The 21,656-nt window shown below is 38.1% G+C and overlaps 1 protein-coding gene across 1 annotated transcript in view; it reads left to right on the forward strand.

The window, feature by feature from the left end:
* Window positions 1–21,656, forward strand: part of cdkl1 (cyclin dependent kinase like 1) — a 39,401-nt gene extending 17,745 nt beyond the window's left edge. Inside the window, exons 4-10 of the mRNA XM_012969555.3 lie at window positions 6,632–6,704; window positions 9,560–9,650; window positions 11,650–11,850; window positions 12,428–12,510; window positions 14,167–14,223; window positions 14,615–14,770; window positions 15,400–21,656. Coding sequence (XP_012825009.1) covers window positions 6,632–6,704; window positions 9,560–9,650; window positions 11,650–11,850; window positions 12,428–12,510; window positions 14,167–14,223; window positions 14,615–14,770; window positions 15,400–15,507 — 769 coding nt within the window. The 3' untranslated portion in view covers window positions 15,508–21,656. The remainder of the gene's footprint in view (window positions 1–6,631; window positions 6,705–9,559; window positions 9,651–11,649; window positions 11,851–12,427; window positions 12,511–14,166; window positions 14,224–14,614; window positions 14,771–15,399) is intronic.

The raw sequence follows: 21,656 nt of genomic DNA on the forward strand, positions 1-21,656 counted from the left end.
ATGTATAAAATCCTTGCAGTAAGGATATGCAAACCACTGTAATGTATCTTTCTCGTGAATAAAGGTGAGGGAATAAGCGGCACTTGCTCTCCTGTCAGACCTTATGGCTTAACTGCACAGATGCATGATCACTTTCTGGAGTACCTACAGTTCTTGTTATAGCTTTGGTGATATTTTCTAGCTGGATGGACCCAATGCATATTATACACTAGTATTTATTTTAAAAAGTAACTTAAATATCTGACAAATTGGTTCCTTTACTAGGGGCATGCTGCAGTGGCAGAGAGGAGTTGCCCAGTTACTATGAGATTGGGGAAAATGTATATATGCTCTCCTAGATACATCAGAAAACCCACCGTAGAAAAGAGATTTGGGGTAAAAATTGAACTGATCTTGGAGACCAGAGATTGGATTATACTGCAGGTCTATGGGGACCTGCCAGGCTAGCATCATGTGGCATCAACATGCCAGTCTTTTCCTTGCCCTGTGGAATTTTCAGACCTACCTGATTTATGCCCTTCCATACAAGGGCAAATAAGCTTTTGACTTGCCAGCTTTTATCAGTGCCTATATGCAGTGGCGTAGCGTGGGCTTTCGTCGCCTGGGGCCGACCGGAAATTTGCCGCCCCTCTATTGTAATAATAATCAGATCATCTGATTATTATTACACTATCATCAACCATCACTTGAGACATATACAATAGGGAAACACTACTCAATGAGAACACTCACCTGTTTTAGCCCGGATTCTCACTTTTAATACACTTTGAAAATTCACTTAGGTAGGTTTTATCGTCACTAGATACTGTCGTAGATTGACTCTACAATGCGCTGTAAAAACGTTCACCTGCCACCCTTTCCGCACCCGCGCGGTCTGCTTGGCTTGAATCAGCGCGGGCGCGATTTGCAGTTTCAAATATACCAATATGTTTTTTTAAATTTAAATATCATGGTGATTGCCGCCGCCCCTTTTGATACGCCGCCCGGGGCCATGGCCCCCTCGGCACCCCCCTCGCTACGCCACTGCCTATATGGCTACTTTTATTTTCTGTCTTAGATACTTGTTGAACCATGGCTAAATGGTGGTTACACCAGTGTTTTCCAATTTCCGTAACATTGTTATGGGTTAAGTGCATGAGCTGCTCTATTAAAGTCAATGGCAACATGCATTTAAGCTTATTCTTATTCTGACCAAAATTCCAAGTCACTGCTCTTAACTGGTGGTTGCCCACATGTTTTCTGACAGACCAAACGCCTGGCATGCCATGGGCCTTAGAATTTTGAATTACTTTATATCATAAATACTAGTTCATAGTTTGTATAAGGTCTGTCCATCTGCAATGCCTGGTGTGCCATGAGCCTAAAGAGCCTCCTGTGAGTCTGGGACTATTCACACCACAGCAAGTAAGCACGTAGCTCATGTATTGCAATGTTATTAGTGGTCATACTATGACTATCCTTGCTTCAGACATCCATATTTTTGCAGTTGACCTCTACTACTACATTGTATCTTGTTGATGAAGAGTTATTAAAGTAAATGTAGCTTTTTATTTTTTGCTGGGAACAGTTATTTGTTCATCATAAATCACAGGTTCCCAGAATGTGAAGAGATACAACAAGAAGGATATTCACACATATTTGCCCACAGCAGACGTCAAGCTCTTTACAAACAACAGTTTATCTCCAGGAAAGCAATTCTAATGAGATTATATGATTCAGACACATTAAAGTTTGTAATGCTACTTAAATCCGAGAAGACAATTTGCCATTTAATATGCATACATCCTTTTGATCTGTAGCCGGCTTAGTGCCAGGTAATTGCTTGTAGCAAGCGTCAGTAAACTTAAGAAGGAAATAAAAAATGGAACGGTAGCCAAAACAAACTCATGTATTCAAGGCTAGAGATAATTCACTGGAATATTCAGATCAACAACTCTGAAGTTTAAACAGATCTAACAATTGCGACATAGAATTAATGCTAAAATGCTTTTGCTTTTTTTAATATGTAATATTAATTCATTTTTTGTTTGTTTTGTTTAAATTGTTCAAATAGGTTTCATTTGAGTGGTTTTGTTCTAATAGAAATGTGTTTTTGTATTAAGATCCTTTATGTCCTGGGTGCACTTTATATAACTGCAGTTTCCCTATTGAATGCGTTTGTATCCGTATGCTGCATCCAGTGATAACATAGCGCCTTCAGGCAAAAACAAATGTGTTACAAATATTTGCTGCACATTTAGTCAATGTTATTGTACCCAGACAGTGAACATAGAAAAAATTAGCATAGTGAAAACATTCTTCCTTTCCTGCAGCCATCTGCCATTTACTTGAATGGATATGCCTTGCCTTTGGTAGATGCTGGTGCTGACAGACTGGCTGGGATCACTTAGGGTCATGAATGAAAGTATGCCCAAACGATTCTCTTCTGACAGGGTGCACAAATTCGTACAAAGATCCAACCCTGATGAGCCCAGTCACCTCGTCTACCAAGCAGTTCTTATTACATTTATATAGACACTAAATTAGATACAGATTTAAGTTAACTGAATGGATATATATTTTTAAAGCAACTTTTGTGCTGCTTAGTGATTCTCCAGTATTTTGTTATTGGTCAGATAAGTAGGTGGACCCAGCTGAAACCAAGCAAACAAATGAACAGCATAACCATGTTCAGCGCCTTTGAAAACCCGTATGTATATGTTTCCTCCTTTGCACTTAAAGGAAAAGTAACACTAAAAAATTTTAACTAAAAAATCTATTCTACCCTCCACCAATAATTGCCCTATCCTGAAAACCATTTGTTATTTTGAATGCTTTAGAAGAAAATACCTGTAAAAAAACAAAGGCGATACGGCGATGCCGGGGAAAGTATCAGGAGATGCATCAACTATGCGGTGATCGATTGATCGAGCCTAGCCTGACTCCTTCCTATACAGAAGTCAGGCTAGGCTCGATCAATCGATCGCCGCATAGTTGATACATTTCCTGATAGAAGAGCAAATTCGTTGGTCAGTTGGGTAGTCTGAAGAAGAGCAAATTCGTTGGTCAGTTGGGCAGGTGTATGATTCTTTAGGTAAATGGATGGCAGCTTGAAGCTCAGCTGTTGCATTTGATTCTGCCCTATGGAATGCTGAAAACTAATTGGCCAGATAGACTAGTGGACCATTGTAGGCGAGAAACTAAAGTCTGGTTGACCCAGTATAAGAAAGAGTCTCTGAAAAGTTTTGCTGCTTGTAGTAACATGAAAAAAGCATGCGGTTTGGGAATCTCCTACTCATTACACAAGGGGCCTGTTTTGTTTTCATAAGTTGACCCTTTCTTGGGTGATGTCTGAGAAGTTGTTGCATATAAATATATGTTCAAATGTACATATATTTAAATTACTCTTACACACATTGATCTGACCATGTATTCTGGTAACATTAGCATTCTAGATGCTTGGACAAATCGCTGATCTGAAATGTCTGTGTTTCTGCCATAACAGGATTAAAATGAGAAACAGAAAGCAAGAACAAGCTTATGTAGCTTATGTTTCTTTTTATTGGCATTTTTTGTTCTTTTAAGACAAAGTTACCAATGACCCCTTAAGTGCCATCTAAGACCAGCTGCTGTCTCCTCTTTACTGGCTCCTGCTCTTTACTGCCCATTCAAAATATCGCCATCTGCAGCTGCTTTACATATATTTTTTATACCAATAGCAAACAGGTATAAGAGCTCTTATTTGCAAATCTCCAAAATATGGCAAAACTTACCATAGTATTTGATTTTTTGCAATAATAATAGTAATTAGTAATCATAGTAGCTAAGCTAGCATAGATCTTTGTTGATGACAAACTACATTTTTAGTGACCTTAAGGAATGGTACTCAATTTTATGGAAATACCCCTTCTCCAGGAAAACCAATCCCAATCATTTTGCATATTTCTAATACCTGCACTGTCTATGTAAAACAGAGACATTATATTTTTCTTATGTGATATTTATTATAGTTTTCAGAAGAACAAAATGCCTTTGAGTATTACAATTAATATAAAATAATAACTATTTAGGTCTGTAAATGTAACGGAATATTTATGTAAAGACAATGCAAATTTAGGGTAACTGTTCATGTAAAAAGGGGACTTTATTGCTAAGGGCTGTGACATTTCATGGAGGGATTACTGCACAGTATGCTCTAGATTTTATGAGTCAGATTTCCATTCACTGGCATTTACTAGGCCTGTGTGCAGTTTTACGGTTTTATTACGGGAAAGGAATTCATCACATGGCTTGCTTTTGTCAGTTGCCATAGCAACTTAGTGCATTGAGGGACCCAAGGGTAAAAAGGGGCCGGAAGTATTCTTTGCAGTGTGATGTTTTTGGGCTGGTGCACACACAGTTTATTCAAAGAAATTATAAGAAATATAGGTTATCTAATTAGAACCATAAAGTTTTTTTTTCAGGAAATATTATTTATGAATTAGATAGGTCACAGGATTCAAATCAGGTGGTTACCGGTTAGGGTTTTCTAATATAACAAATACTGATTTTGCAGGATTTTTGCTAGTTAAATATATGATATCGCTTTGAAACAATCCTTTGAAACAATCCAATGGATCTCAAAATTGCCACAAGTTGTGGATTTCTGAGGTTAAGATTACTGTTTTTCCTTTATTTGATTGCACTTATTGCACCTGTAAAGTGGTTACATAAACTGCAAGTCTGTTTCCAACAGTCCAAACATGGGTTTTACGTGCTGTCACACTAAGTCAGATTGCTGAATGGTTTCTTACAAAAACAGTAAGAAATGGATGCAGATCCTTATTAGACAGACCCATGCAAGTGCATTGGTGGTTACAACCCTCCTTGAAACCGGATGAGCAGACTCTCCCAAAAATTTGTAGAGAAACTTTATCTCAAGCTGATCGTTATCTAAAAATTGCCCCCTATCTCCTATCATTGGTAACCCCAATTTTATTCCAGGTATGACAAAAGGGACATTCCTGGGAAAAAAATACCATGAGAACTTTACTTGTATTGAGGTAGTAAAAAAGAAAAAACTACTACCGGTACTTCTAACAGTGAAATGTCCTGATGAAACAGAATCTTTTTTGAATCAACTGAAATATTTACATTTAAAACATTGGATCTTAGATCCTCTTAATAAATCACTGCTTGAGACCCCGCCTACGGCATTTGAGGAATTATGCATACAAACAATACCCAGTAGACATTTGATTTCCAAACTATATAAAATATCAGACCCTAAAGAGAAATTCTTGTTACCTAAATACGCAGAAAAGTGGAAAAAATCTTTACAAACCAAATGCTCAGATAAGCAATGGCAAATTTGCTTTTACCTTACGCATACATTTTTCATGGTGTGTAAAGCACAGTAAAACCAACTATAAAATAATTTCTAGATGGTATCAATGCCCCGAAATTTTACATAAAATATATCCAAATGTCTTGAATATCTGCTGAAGATGTAGACAAGAAGTTTAACAAGAAATATTTAAGATAATCCATACACTCACGGGATTAAACCTTACACTCGACCCCAAGACAGGTTTACTCCCAATGCTCCCTGGCTCTGCCCCTAAGTATAAGAGATCGCTAAAAGGGGCAGCCAGAACAGTTATTCTCAGACACTGGAAAACATCTGTAATACCTAAAATAACTAAATGGGAAACAAGATTTATTTGTACAAACGTGGTCATCATGGTAATGTTTCTAGAGTCTCAACATGGTTTATGGCATGGCACGGACAAGGAGTGATATTTTATATGTAACATGGGTTTCCAATTTTTTCCTTACTCATTTTGACATAACAAGCATGGACAGGACTTCATAACGCAAAAAAGATAACCCTTATATTATGACCTCTTGCATGAAAAACTGTATCCAAGATTAGCTTTTCAAGTAATGATGAACAGTCAAAACGGAAGTGATACTATCCATTTGGGTCATACTGATAAAATTCAACTTATCAAAGCATAGATGGCCCTTGTTAATGTTACAAATGTTAGCCTGACCCACGTAAAATGTCATATGAGTTTTGTTTTTCGATACTTTTCTATTCTGTACAATTAAAAGGAAAAGAAATGTTTGTTCTAGAAAAAAAGAATATATAAAAAAAGGCCTGGGAATATAATAGAGACTCTCGTTGAACTCCTTGTGACCCCAGACAAGTCACTTAATCCCCTGATGTCCCAGCTTACTTAGTGCGCCTATAGTGGCTGCCTTGCTTGCTTTAAAAAATGCTTTGAGTCTTGTGGAAAAAAAGTGCTATAAAAAAAAAATCATTTTCTTCTCTCTGGATCAGAATCTGTATTTACATAACCCTCTTTCTGTTCCCTATTCAGGTAAAATCTACTTCACTGAGTATAAAGACATGTAGATGTCATGTAAATTTATGACATGTAGTGTGTCAATATTTCTCATAGAGCATTTTGAGGGCTGTAAATGACAATGTCATACAGTGAAGTCTCTGGTGGTTTTTAGCAGACTGGGGCCTATGAAAATCCTTTGGAGGGCCACATCTGGCCCACAGGCCTTCAGTTGGACAGCCCTGATGTAATCTATACACAAATCACTACTGAAATGTACAAACTTTTATTTGTTTAACTTAGTCAGTCTTTTATTCCTACAGGGTCCCTGAGCATTTAGTGAAGAGCATCACCTGGCAAACGTTACAAGCTGTTAATTTCTGCCATAAACATCATGTAAGTATATCAGGGATATCTCCCAATGTCTGTGCTTTTCCTGCAACCCTGTAAGTTTCGCTCCTCCTGGTATATCCTCTGTGGCTGTTTGGTAACTCTGCCTCTCTCTTACTACTTCATCTCTGTTCCTGTAGTGCACTTACATCTTGGGTACATTGTTTAGTTCAGCACTGACATTCCTCTAGGGCTCTCACTCTTAAAATATTAATGGTTACTTTAGGCAGTTTTCTTTCTATCTCATTGCACTGTTTGCCTCAAAAAGTCATATTTATATTACCCTAAATCACGGTAGGTCAATGATTGTGTATGAAGGTACTGATGGCATAAATATGTATATCTGTCATGTTCTAAATGAGTTAAGAAACTTGCTAGAATGGTATCACTTTTCTGCTAATGCGGTAAAAATGTATAGTAACAGTATAGGTTTTTGAGCTTCTCATGTAGAAATATTCATGTGTTTGCTGTCATAACCCATCTATATGTTCTCGACAAGGCTAATTCTTTAAAAACAGCGTTTTCATTTGTCTATTCTACACAGATTTTACTTTCATATGTACTGTGGAGGCTTTTAGGCTTTAGTTGTATTGGTGCTACAATTTGTTTGGCCTGCTGCTGGGAAAAAAAGGTTACAGCTTGCAATATGAAATATCAGAAAGATCAAAGTGTGAGTGGGGTCCTAATAAAAAGTATTTGACAACTATTTTATTAAGATATTTCACTATACAATAGAACCCCTTGTTTTGTGTTCTTTAGGGGACCAGAAAAATGGTTTAAAGTTAAGGAAACTGTAAATTCTGGGAGATTAATTATATGTTACATATTGGTTACAGCACAGAAAATGGTATAGAGTGAGGGGGAAAAATCAGGGGATGTAAAATTGAGGTTTCACTGTATTACAAGTCCCTTTTTGGGAAGTGGCAGCTTCAGAGGGTATTGCATGAGAGCCTATACAAAAAAAAAAATTATTTTGCACCCTAACCCATTCCCAGAAATTTGCAGAGGATCTGATGGTTCTGTCCCTCTTCTACTGGTTCAGAGCATTTGCAGTACATAGCATACACTGATACAGCAACAGAGTACAGTGCAATGCCCTAAAAGACCACTGTGTATAGTATTTGATGGATTTAAGGGTGCATAGTTACAAGATATATTCTGTTATGATGGGGTTGTCCAATAGGCTGTTGCTATATATTTTCCTTCTTTTCCACTCCTGCAAGTCCGTTGTCCTGGGAGCTCTGCTCGGCATTACCTTCTCAGCCATTAGGTGGCCAAATATAGCCGCAATTAGCATTTCTAGATAGATTACACTACACTCCTGCTTCTCATCTTCCACTAATCCCCCTCCCATGTTATCTTGTCTCACACTTTGATCATTTCAATTGCAGGCTTTCTGTTTTGCTAATTGGTTTTGTGTCCTTTAGTTTCTTCACCTAGCAGAAATAATAAAAAAAAAAACACAAATACAAGACTATTGTAGAAATTATACCTATATTGGCTACCAATAAAAATACATTGCAAGCTTGCGGAGCTTCATCAGGCAAAATACAAATGAGAACTGGAATGGCACAACATTTATACTGTTAGGGCTCTGGCACACGGGGAGATTAGTCGCCCGCGACAAATCTCGCTTGTCACGGGCGACTAATCTCCCCGAACTACCATCCCACTGGCGAAAATGTAAGTTGCCGGTGGGATGGCACACACTGCGCAGGCGATTTCGGCAAATTGGCGAAAATGCCTCGCGAGGCAACTTCGGCGATTTGCCGAAATCTACTGCGCAGCGTGTGCCATCCCACCGGCGATTTACATTTTCGCCGGTGGGATGGTAGTTCGGGGAGATTAGTCGCCCGTGACAAGGGAGATTTGTCGTGGGCGACTAATCTCCCCGTGTGCCAGAGCCCTTAGATCAGAGAGAAGTGTTTACAAGCAATACATTAGGAAGTTACACATAGAGATAACTTGTGAAGATAAGAAAGTAATTAATGTTTATTAGGGTGGGTTGTAAATAGTCCCGGGGTCTGGATTCAGTCAGGTCAGATAGTGTGACATGAAACCTGACCCTCTGTCTTAAGGCCCTGTCTTAATGTGTTGAATAACTACATACATTTCATAGATCTAACTTTCTCGTTCAGTTCCAAAGTTCCCAAGGGAACTGCATAGCACTCCTTTTTTGGTGTAGCAGACTTTTGTTGGTGCAAGTGACAAATATGGTCAAGGATCAGAAAGACAAATGAAAAGAGATATCTCTGTAGCAAATCCAGCTGTTAAAGGTTTTTTTTACTGTATGTTATTATTGTTAATGAATTGCCATTTATGGAATGTGTAGCATGTGGTATAAGGCTGTTGACATTTGCACGTGAATCATTTTCTGTGTCTGGAAATAGAAATGATATAATCATTGTATAATCTATTCTTTACCCAAATATCTGTTTTATGGTATCATGTCCCATCCTTAGCAAATTGTATCTGAAACCTATATACCTATACCTATAACCTATACATTTGTTGTTTCCATGTGGCACCATAGAACATTCACAGGGAACTTGCATTTTAGCTGTTATTTTAGATTTTGAAGTGTGCTGTAAATGTTAGACTTTTTAAAGTTTATTATCTCATTAGCATTAGTCTGCCACATTAGTACTACTCTGTTAGTAAGCTCACTCTATCATGTGGCTACTGGGTTTTTAAGTCATATATACTATATCTAGCACTAGCTCAGCTAAACAAAGCTGGATTTATTGCATTTTATTAATAATCCCAAACTCTTGCTACAAAATGTATGGCTGGACCACTTGACTAATCTAGATTGTTAATTTTACCAATTTATTGAGTTGATTGCTGTGTTTTTTCGCCAGTGTATTCACCGTGATGTCAAGCCAGAGAATATCCTCATCACCAGGCATTCTGTTATTAAGCTGTGTGACTTCGGATTTGCCAGGTTACTGAGTGAGTACTGAGATAAGAATGACAATGCAATCACAAGGCAGTAGCCAGTCAGCCTAGAATAGCATGAGCACACCCTTACCCTAGCAATCTGCCCATACGCTGATACACCAGATCAGTGCATTTGGCCAGCCAAGTTTGTATAGTAAGGGCTGTGACAGACAGGGAAATTAGGCACCGCATGACAAATCTCCCTTGTCGTGGGCGACTAATCTCCCCAAAATGCCATCCCACCAGCTAGAATGTAAATCGCCGGTGGGATGGAATACGCCACAATTTGCCAAAATCGCCGAAGTTGCCTTGAGAGGAAACTTCTGCAATTTCGGCGCCGTGTATGCCATCCCACCGGCAATTTACATTTTGGGGAGAGTAGTCGCCCGCGACAAGGGAGATTTGTCACGCGGCGACTAATCTCCCTGTCTGTCACAGCCCTAAATTATTTTGGGCAGGGCTCTTTTCACCTCTTGTATCAGTTATTGATTGCTTTATATGTTACTCTGTATGTCCAATGTATGAAACCCGCTTATTGTACAGCGCTGCGGAATATGTTGGCGCTTTATAAATAAATGTTTATAATAGTAATAAATGAAGCCAGGACACTCTCATCAGCAAATTATCAGGTATAGGTGCAACAGACCGAAACCTCAAGCAATTATTAGAAACCAAAGCTCAGTAGGCCAGATCATTGGATAAGCTTTTTACTGGCAATAAAAAAATAACTACATGGCAGGGGGATGCTTGGGGCTTCCTGTGACACATTGCACTTAATGCTATGTACTTATTCCATGTGGATTAACATTTGCTGATTGCAATGAATAAAACACCTTTTCAATAATCTGGAATGCTGGCCTTATGTTATAAACAACCATTTGTGAGGGACCAAAATCCACTGATGTCTAACCAATCAACACACTGCTTGAATAGTGTGATGTGTGTGGCCAACATTATTGCTGATTTATTCAGCCTTGCTAATGGATTCAGTTCAGCCCTGCTATTGTGTTTTGTAGAGCCTCAATGTATTTTATACCGTTTCTGTTTTATACAACTGTTACCATATTAAACACATCCTCGGTGCAGTTAATATCGCAGCCGCTCCTTATTTATTAAGCTTCCGTTCTGTGTTATGGCCACTGCAATATATACAGTCACAATGCGATATTTTGTCTAGCCTTTCTGCTGGGTTTTATAGTCTACCTCCTATGTTTATCTCCTGTATTTTAGCCTTCATCTCTTTTGTATTTTATTGAGCTTCTCAGATATATTTTATGGCTTCACTATACCCTCTTTTAAAGCATTGCTGCTTAATTTATAGAGCATCCCTCCTACAGTTATATTCTGTACAGTGTATATCTTCTTTCCTGTAATTTATATTGCAACTCCTGTAGTGTTTTTTTTTTTTTACTTTTATAGAGGCTAGCAGCATCTGCCTGGAATCAGGACCTTTTATTTAGCAGGGATAGCAGATTGTTAGCACATTTTATGACTGTCAGTAGTATTAAAGAGCTGGGCAGTTGTTGGCTGAGGATAAAGTCTAGCTTTTATTTTGTTGCTGGCTCATTTTAACAAAGGGAAGTTCTAGTCTTGGTGAGACTGTTGGAATGAAAGTAGTAATAAATTACTGTTGCATTTGTAGTGTTCTATTTATTTTTTTGTAGGCCGTTTCTGTTAAATTATTGTTTAGTGTAACTTGATGGATCATGACATTCCCAGAACACCCTGGACCAACTTTAAATTACATTTTTAAATTAAACCCTTTAGATAGTAAGCCCTTGTGCGCAGGGCCCTTATTATCTAATGATTCGATTTGTTTGTTGTTTATTATGTACCCTTATGTACAGCGCTGTAGTATATGTTGACACGTAATACATTTGCCAAATCCTAATGTTTTTAATTATTTTAGCCTATCACCAAAATGTTGATAATTTTACAATATGCATCATTATATTGTAGTTTTCTTTTTATTAACAGCAAAACCAGTTTAATCATGACCTTGATTTTACAGCTGGACCTAGTGACTATTATACAGACTATGTGGCCACCAGATGGTATCGTGCACCAGAACTGCTGGTTGGAGACACACAGTATGGTCCCCCTGTGGATGTGTGGGCTATTGGCTGCGTATTTGCGGAGCTTCTGTCAGGAATTCCACTGTGGCCTGGGAAGTCAGATGTTGATCAGCTGTATTTAATAAGAAAAAGTCAGGGTTAGTAATATTTAATCAGATTTTACATTATTATGTGCTCTGCTGCTGTTTGCATATTTTCTATTAAATATGCAAAAAAAGCCTCGCGAGTCTTTTTCGGCGATTTCAGGAAATCGCGCCGCCGCGTGTGCCATCCCGCCGGCAACTTACATGTTCGCCAGTGGGATGGCGGGTCATGGCAACTCGGGGAGATTAGTCGCCTGCGAACAGGGAGTTTTGTTGCGGGCGACTAATCTCCCCGTGTGCCAGAGCCCTAAAAGGGTTATACACCTTCAAATGAATTATGTAGACATAATTCTGCTAAGATGATATGAAATTGGCATTTATATTTTTTGCTGTTTTTTAAGCATTTATATAGTCATATATATAGGCAATTATCCTTAATTATCCTAGCAATGAGGAAGAAGTTTGAAAGTCAGATTGGAATATGAACACCCATAGCAGGGTGATGGCTATGTAATGTTTATGTTTTTATATCTGTAACATCTTAAGGGAGCCTAATAATTTGTTAAGACAACAAATGGGGGAATGTAAGTCTGGGAATTCCTGCTCTAACTCTTTCTTTTTTGCTACTTAGGTGATCTTATAGCCAGACACCAGCAAGTGTTCAGCACAAACCAGTTTTTCAGTGGGGTTAGCATCCCTGATCCAGAAAACATGGTAAGGATACAACGAGTGTTAAGGTGACCATACACAGGCAGATTTAAGCTGCAGATTTGGTAGCTTACCTGCCTGTGTAAACTGGCCAGATATCAATCATGCAGGTTTGAAAATCCCACGAGGAGCCAGTCTACACTTCTGAAAGAGCTGAGCAAGCTTTGCAATGATATGCTTCCCAAAGGAATGAGCATATTTTCTGTGATGACAAGTTTCCCAAAAAATCTGAGCATGTTTTCTGTAATTAATTCTTAAAGAGCTGAAAGAGTTTAAAGTTGAGCAGGCACTAATTACATGCTTCCTAAATTGTCTGGTGTTCTCCCTGTTAAAACCTGTCGCCTAGGGGTTGGGAACACTTCTGCAATTACCTGATTCACAAAAGTGCTGGTCATTCTTTATAAGCAACTAAGCATGCTCTCTGCAATTCTATGATTCCTAAGAGCTAAGCATCATCTCTGGATTGAATGCCTACAAAAAACTCCTAGACATGTATCTTGTATTGATTGTTATTCCAAAGAGCTGGGTGTGCTTTTTCCATTTACATGCTTCCTGAATTTTGGTTATGTTTTCCCAAGGTGTAAGGCATATTAAACACTTCTTGAAGAGTAGCACAATTCTTTAATGCAACATAATGCATTCCACCTACTGTACATTCGGAGCTTACATGCGCTTTTGTCAGTACAGCTGCATAGAAAAAAATGGGCTGGTTTTGTCCTGTGCTCCCCTGCAGTGCAGGGGAGCACTCCACTGCTGGGGAATGCAGAGCAAAACATCCATCTGTACAAGCCCTAAGTAAGATTTAGGCATGCTCTCAGGAACTTTATTCTCTCTATACAATAAAAGGCATCAACAGTTAGGCATTTTATGTGTTAATACATGATTTCCAAAGTGCTGGACATGCTGATTGAGTTACATGTTGCACCTAGTCCCCAATGTGGTATGCTTTCCGTATTACAGAATTTCCATACAGCTGCCCATGCTCTGTGTAACTAATCTTCCCACAGTTGTGCATTATTTCTAAATTGCTGCCCAAATAGTTTTTTATAGTTTATCAAATTCTTGTTAGTGTTCTAATAGGTTCCCAAAAGCCACGTAGACTGACCTTATTGGCACACAGCACTGAGAATGGATATAGGAGCTAACCTACCACTTCAGTTTAGTCTCTATAGTTTGGGGGGGGGGGGGGGGGTGGCGGTTACTGGATTATTAAAAACTTTACCTCAAACAAAATTGCACTGGATGTAATAAATATCTTGCAGAGTACCTTAAGTTACTGAACAGTGTTTTCCTATAGATTTTTATCTAGAAGGATTACTGTTCACAAAATTACATGTGAGTGCCAAGACATTTAAAAACTTGCTTACAGCTAGTATCTAACTCTAATATTGCCATTTTTCCCCTAAACAAAATTAGCTTTAATTACACCCAATCCTGACAATACTGCTCCTACCACTAGTATGTATGAATGGTAAAAAGTCCTTATATTCTTTAACTGCAAGACAGGTAAGCAATTTGCATTTACTTCTCATTTACTGTAATAAAACACAGTTAGGTAATAATAGGTTAAAAAAACAAAATATGTATATATGTATATTTAAATGGTTGATGAATATTCTGCTTTGTTTTTAATAAATTATGAAATATACTTTTTTTCTGCAGGAACCTCTGGAATTGCGGTTCCCAAACATCTCATCTCAAGCACTGGGACTCATGAAGGTAATATTTTAATCAAATATAATGTCCTAATACAAGGAGTGGGGGCAGGGGCTGCACCATTATCAAATAGACAAACACTAATACAATCAAATCTGAATCTTCTCACTTTTAGTCATAGTAATAAAGATATTAATAAGTGAAGCATATGCAGTCTTGGCTTGGTAAAGCTTGCACTGCTAGGGGCAGTCTAAATGGGACAGATTAGTATTAATAATCTATATATATATTTGACAAATATATAATACAATATATAATCAGTGATGGAACAAATAATTATACTTTAATGTTGCTAATCTGAACACCTTGAATGTAAAGTAAGTTAATTTCAATTAAAAAGCACCCTGGTCTTGGAATTTTAGTTACTGGATTCCACCTGTCTTTGCAATCACAGGGCTGTTTGCACATGGATCCTGCTAAAAGGCTGGCATGCCAACAGCTGCTCGACCATCCTTATTTTGATAGCATTCGGGATGAAGGTGATGGGGTGACAGATTCTGAAAGATTGAGTCGGAAACAGACAAGGCTGCACAGAAAGTATATTCCCGGGGTAGGTTTACTCATTGCTGAATGGAATGGTATTCTTCATCAAACATATACAATGATGGAAATTCTAGATAACATAGAGCAGAAAAATGCCGGGTCTGTTAAATATCTTGTTTTATGCTCGCGTGCACTACAATGGTGTTATAATCAATGGAAGTGCTGCTGTACTGTCTAGATGCTCACCTAAATATAAGGTCTCTTGTACAGCACCTATTTATTCATTGCTCTGGAGCAAAAATGTGTCACTGGGTGCTGCTTAGTTTAAATTAGACCGCCATCTAAGGAAATAAAATATTACACATATTTAAGTTAACAATGTGTGCATTGTTTTTACATAGGCATACAGTATAGTTTAACTTCTGGTATATTTCACCAAGTATATTACAGCCACAACAGAGGAAAGATGTTGCTTTTTTAATGCATACAAATTCAGTAAACAATATGTATTCTATATAATAAGTTCAGTCATTGTATGTAGACCCTTGTAAATTAACCTAGCAATGTTGCAAAAATGTATTTTCCCTTTTAATAAATAATAGAATAGATTTTTGTTCTAGTAGGCTTCTACATGCCAAACCTCTTCCATTTACAGAACCATCTCACTGAATCCCTGCTTTGTTTCCTTATCTCCAGCTCCAGCACCTTCCGCAGTTAACAAGCAGTAATATTTTACCCGCTTTGGAGAGCAAGAAGTGTTATGCTAACACCAGAAAATTCAACTACCGTTTCCCTAACATCTAAGAAGTGGGAGAAAGGGACTAGTTAAATATTTATTGTCCTCAGAGCAAAGCGGCAGCAACTTGTTAGCAGAAAATGAGATGAGGCACGTACTCTAGCTAAACAGTGTCCTTTGAATGTAGTTATATAATTCAACAGTTGAGTTGCTAGTTAATTCTGCAGTAGTATATTGTAAAATGAAGGTTGCTGCTGTGCTTTTATTTTCTTATTTGGAGCCTTTATATATACACACTCCTGGCTTAGACACCAGTCTTGGCATTGTCTAGTTGACATGATTTGCCATTAGTTGTACCAAGCATCCAGATGTTGGCCCAATCACATCTGCTTACCTCCAGCAACCACATGGTCAGCACTTCGTATTCTTCAGATTTCTCTCTGTGCTGGTGTAAAACTGGTTAACTGGCAAGAGGTTATGCAATTGGACTGCAGTAAGAGTCCTAAGGCCCTCAGTCTACAAGTCAATTCATAGCACCCACTGCATTTCAGTTATATTCAGTGATATATTTTTGTATGAATACATTTATATATGGTTAGCATTTATGGTATACTACAATTATAGTCAAAGTAAATCATACAAATACCTCAACTTGTACATATTATGCACATCCAGTCAGCATCTGTATAAATATTGTTTTGGTTCATAGTTGCATAGCCTAAATATCTACAAACATGGGTGTTACTATAGAAGAAGCTGGTCCTGTGATTGACCTAGGAGGTATAGGGGGCCTGGTGAAGCACAGATCCAAAAGCAGCTTCAATATATGTTTATAAAATATGTTATTCCCAAAGACTGGTGGGCCCTAAAATATTTTTTGTATGGGGTCCAATGACATCTATTTACCCCACTGCTTATGAAGGAATGTGTTATCCTGCATCTATTACTCTATGCAATATCATATGTGAGTTCATTTAAACAACCAAATGGCAGATATGTGTGGCTGCAACATCTCTTGAATATTCCACAATGCATTGATGATAATTTATTTAAACTTTTTTTTCAATCTGCTTCTATGTAAAAGTTTATATTTTCATCTTGTATCTTCAACTGTTGTTGGAAGCCAAAGGCCATAATTCAGTAGAAATCTCTGAGCAGCATTTGGGAGCACTTAACCTTATCAGAATGAAGTTACAGGCTGGGAGAGGGTGCAATACCCCATAAAAGGATCTTCTGCAAGTGCACAGCTGGGAAAGAGAGGTGTATCATTTATAGAAGTAGAGAAATATGCATGGATAGTGTATATGCACAGAAGAAAACAGGATCCTAGGTCCAGAATCCTAAATTATATGTGTTCTGGACACCTGACAGAATATTCTTTGTTCCCCAAGCTTGGCCCCTGTACACCATGTGGAGAGGGAGACTATCTTGATGCCAAAAAAGAGAGAGTGCAAAATTAGACTTATGTTAAGCCTTTCGATAACCAGATAAAGCATAGTATATTCAGTGTAACACATCCTTTGTGTATTTCCCTGGCTGTATGGGAGATTTGCCCATATTATAAAGCTTTGTGAAAAGTGCTGCACAGTTACAGTTTACATCACCCCTTTGTAAGCTTACGTGCAAAATTACACATAGTTAAAAAAAATGACATTCTGTTGTGACTGATGTGATTAAAAAAAGCCTATGTAAGAAAAGGAGCCACATTCCAAATACTTGCTTAAACTGTTTATTTTTAAATTTGTTTAGTACATCCCCAGAATGTAGTGTGTTTGTTCTTGTGCTTCCCTTTAGTGGAACGCAGGAGAGCGCAGGAACAAATGCTCATCAGTACGAACCCTAAGACTTTTATGAATCTGACATATTCATAACTCCAGTTTAAAGGAAAAGTAACAAATCTATTCTACCCTGCCCCAATAATTGCCCTATCCTGCACACCATTTATTATTTTAAATGCTTTATTAGAAAATACCTGCTAAAACTTGGCTTCCGGTCATTTGAAATAGGGCCATACGGCGATGCAGAGCAGAATCCAGTATGCAACGATTGATCGACTGATCCTAGCCTTCCTTCTGTATCTGATAATGAGAGGGAGCATTAATGTATTTGATTCATGTTGATGTAATTAACATTCCAGTGCAAATATGTACAAAGCAACCAACTAGACCTTCACTTTCATGATTCTAACAGTAGGACAATTAAAGCTAATTGCTGACTTTTGTGCTGATTAAAGGTGTGCTGGGCTAATTAGTACATTTTGGTAAAGGTGTTCTAACAACTAGACTGGACAGGACTGCCTAACTGCAGGCAGACAGGCCAAATAAGGTTATTCAGGCATTTTTGTCTAAGTAAAACCTTCCTACATGCTAATGCTTATGGCTTTTAGAGATTTTCCACTTTCTGGTTACATGGGACACATGATGCATGATTCTAGCCACCAGATAGCTTTTTAAATTCCAGTTTGTAGAGAGGCAGATAATTCAAAAATAATAAACCTCTGGAAAGTGGCTTAGTTTGGCTTGGAATGTGGCTTCATAGCACAAAAGGGGCACATAATTCATCTATCTGCTGATGTTGGGAGTACATGGCAGCTTTCAAAGTCTTGGAATTCAATTTTATAACAGCTGGAAGGCAGTGGTTTTCACATCCGTGAACTATTGCTATTTTCAAGGTGCCCGTAAAAGATTGTTCCAGTGATGGATGATTTACCCGTGTTTATAGTGCAACGATAAATATTTGGTTTGTATTTAGTAAGCCAGCATCAATTAATTTGTTAATAAGCTACTGCTTCACTTAAACATTTACCTCAAACAACAACCTGTTTCCCTCTTATTCCCGTGGGTGACTGAAATACTGCTACAAAAACACATGGTGCACTTTTGCAGTAACTTGTAAGAACCCATAAGCTCTAGTTTGGGTACAGTAAGTAAAGTAAATGCCCAATGGCTATAGGACAGTGCATTGCAGGAACCTTGTGTTCCTTTAAAACATCAGACAAATAACTAGGTCCCCTTTACTGTCCCCTCACTAAATGCATCAACATAACTTCCAAAAAGTGGCCTCTTCCCCTTTGTACCTGATGCACTAGCAGAGCTAAGAAGTGGGTTTGGTTTCTAATCCTAGGCCAGCAATTGCTGACCAGTAGCATGGCCATTGGAAATTCAACTGGTCCTGGTTTCCACATGTTCCTGGTCAGCAAATCACCACAGTGCAGCCTGGGACCATAAGTGATGTGGCCTAACATGGTGGCTACCAACCTTACTGTATGTATCAAAAATGGAGGACCTGGACACTTTTTGTAGTTGCATTGATGGGTTGGGAAGGGCGCAAAGACCCTGTGCATGAGCCATAGTGGTTAAGAACAAATGGTGGGGGGGGGGATGTTAGTCCTTTAAGCAAAATGAGCCAAGTTGTTTGCTTTTGTGCGCTGGATTTTTACGTGTTCAGCTGCATGGCAACACACGTGTTTGTTCATTTCACTATATCCATGGGAGTGTTAAAATTCAAAGGGATTTATTAATAACCTTCTACATGCTTTTGTCACCCTGTAGTAACTGTTCTGGGCTTAATTCTGCTTAATATTGAGCTTTAGGCTACATGCCAATAGGTAGTGCCTATGGTGCATCTTCAAATGCAGGAACTATAGACAAAAGTGCCACTGGATTATGGACACATCTTAAATCATTTTTTTGCATCTAATGTAATTCAAATACAATATGTTGTGTTTATAACATTTAAGCTGGCTTTGTATTCAGGCGTTGGCTACCTTCTGGTTTCTGTTCCCTCACCATTTAAATTGAAGACTTACATGTTAATTGCACTTTAAAGTTAAGGGGCAGCAACTAATAGGACCTGTTTTGCCTATTGTTTTAATCATAAAAAGATCTATGGTTTTGTTCATATGCTAAACAGGGAGACTGAAGCTACTCCATGTTTTGTCATGTAGATAATTAAATTCATTATTATCAACAATTGTTTGCAATTTAAACTATAGGTAAAAAGTATTTTCAGTGTGCCCCTTTAAAAAGATCACTCCCAGTCATTCTTGTAGGTGAGAACACTACATGGGAGGGTTAATTCAGTTTATGGGAAGATGCGTTATGTTGTAGCATGGTTTTTTTTTTAACAAAAGAGCCACCTTTTTGTCTAAAGTGCCAAAACGATGATATTGTTTGTAATTTAACCCTTAAAGGAAGATTAAGATTATTTTATTTGCTATATGGAAGAGCAAGACTCGGCAGCCGATAGTATAGCCATACTTTGTGGGTGTGTAATTGCATTGGTTGTTTTGTTTCTTTTTTGATGATGATGATGATGGAAGTTTCAAGCCTGTAAACTGCACAAGAAAATTACAGGAACAGATTTGGTTTAGCAATGAAATGTTTAGGGGACGTCTGATATTGTGTTAAAGGGGTTGTTCATCGTTAAGTTAACTTTTAGTATGTTGTTAAGAGTGCCATTCTGAAACAATTTGCAATTAGTCTTTATTTTGTATTATTTATGTTTTATTAATGATTTAGCTTTATATTCAGCAACTCTCCAGTTTACAATTTTAGCAGCTATATGGTTGCTAGGGTCCAAGTTACCATAGCAACCAGTGTTTCATATGAGAGACTGGAATATAAATGGGAAAGGGTCTGAATAGAAAGATAATTAATAACAAGTAACAATGACTATGAAATTGTACCCTCAAAGAGAAATCAAATTTTGGCTCCCAGGGTCAGTGACCCCCTTTTGAAAGCTGAAGAGTTAGAAGAGGAAATAATTAAAAAACAAAAAATGAAGACCAGATTACTAAGAAGTTACTAATTAGACATTCTAGAACATACTTTAACTTAAAGGTGAACCACCCCAATCAGGCCAGGCAAAGCTCTAATAATAAAAGTCAGGTAGGCACTAAATGCATTTACACATAATCTTAGCAGCCTGCAAATCTGAAAACCTCTGTCCAGACTCTTCAAAGAAAATTGCTTGTATAGTATAGAAAGCAATGGTGTGTCAATCAATTGTTATTGGCCCTTGAGTGCAGTAATGAAGAACAGCAACCAGTATCTCTCAGATATTGCTGAACTAAACTCCCAGCATTATTGTTACCCTGCATTTCTTATATATGAACAAGGTGAGAAAATATTTTATGTACGAAATGATGTATTATTGAAACCTTACAGTATGTGTGAGGATACCTGTTAACTGACTACAGATATGTCCTGCAGTGAACGTCAAGTGAAAAAAAACACATTGTATATGGTTACAATTTATTCTCTGCTCCATTTTACTGCTGCCATGTTTTGTTTGTTAAAGTCTTGCTGACGCGTGCATTGATTTTTAAGCTCTGCAAAAAGGGGGACTGTTAAAGTGAAAAATCTGCTGAACTGTAATTGCAAAGAAGTCACTCGAGTTTCAGTGTGGCTGTAATGGACTAAAGGTCCCCATACACTGGCCGATTCTAGCTGACGATATCGGTCCCTTAGAGCGATTCGGCAGCTAATCGGCCCGTGTATGGGCACTACCGACGGGCCTGCCCGACCGATATCTGGCCTGAAATCGGCCAGATATCGATTGGGCAGGTTAAAAAAATCTAGTTGGATCGGGGACCGCGTCGGCTCGTTGATGCGGTCCCCTAACCTACTTTGCCTATACCTGTCGTTATAATTCGCCAAGCGAGCGGATCTGAAGGTGTATGGGGACCTTAAGTCAAAATTAGATAAGGATGAAGCAGCCAGGTTGTGTGATTTAACAGCATGATTGCTTGCAGCAGGAAAAATGTTAGGGAATGTGAGCACCCACAATAATTCCAGTTGCTTACCTGCTAATCTTCTGCACCAGCCTGGGTTACTTTTTGAGGATCACTGCACAGCCATCTTGTTCTAATGTCCCTGACATACCAAGGTAGCAGGCAAACCACTGAAATCACTAGCAACTTGTACCCCCCCCCCAAATGTGACTTTTCCCTTCTGCTTTAATTCATCACAGTTTGGTAAATTTTTATAACTCTGGCATTTCCCCTTTAACCACACTGATGCAGGGCTGGTCAGTGTATTAGTAACCAGTACGGTAGTCATATTATAATTGAGATTTGTTCTTTGGTGCTGTCTGGAATATGATGCATTTCCACTTTATACTCTTGTTGGCATTATGTTTAAAGGTATTATTCAGTTTTGTGTTATTATCTGGATGTATCTGTTTGATATTTCTAATAAAGTTTGACAAATGAATA

Source organism: Xenopus tropicalis, chromosome 8 (assembly GCF_000004195.4).
Source record: "Xenopus tropicalis strain Nigerian chromosome 8, UCB_Xtro_10.0, whole genome shotgun sequence".
Lineage (NCBI taxonomy): Eukaryota > Metazoa > Chordata > Amphibia > Anura > Pipidae > Xenopus > Xenopus tropicalis.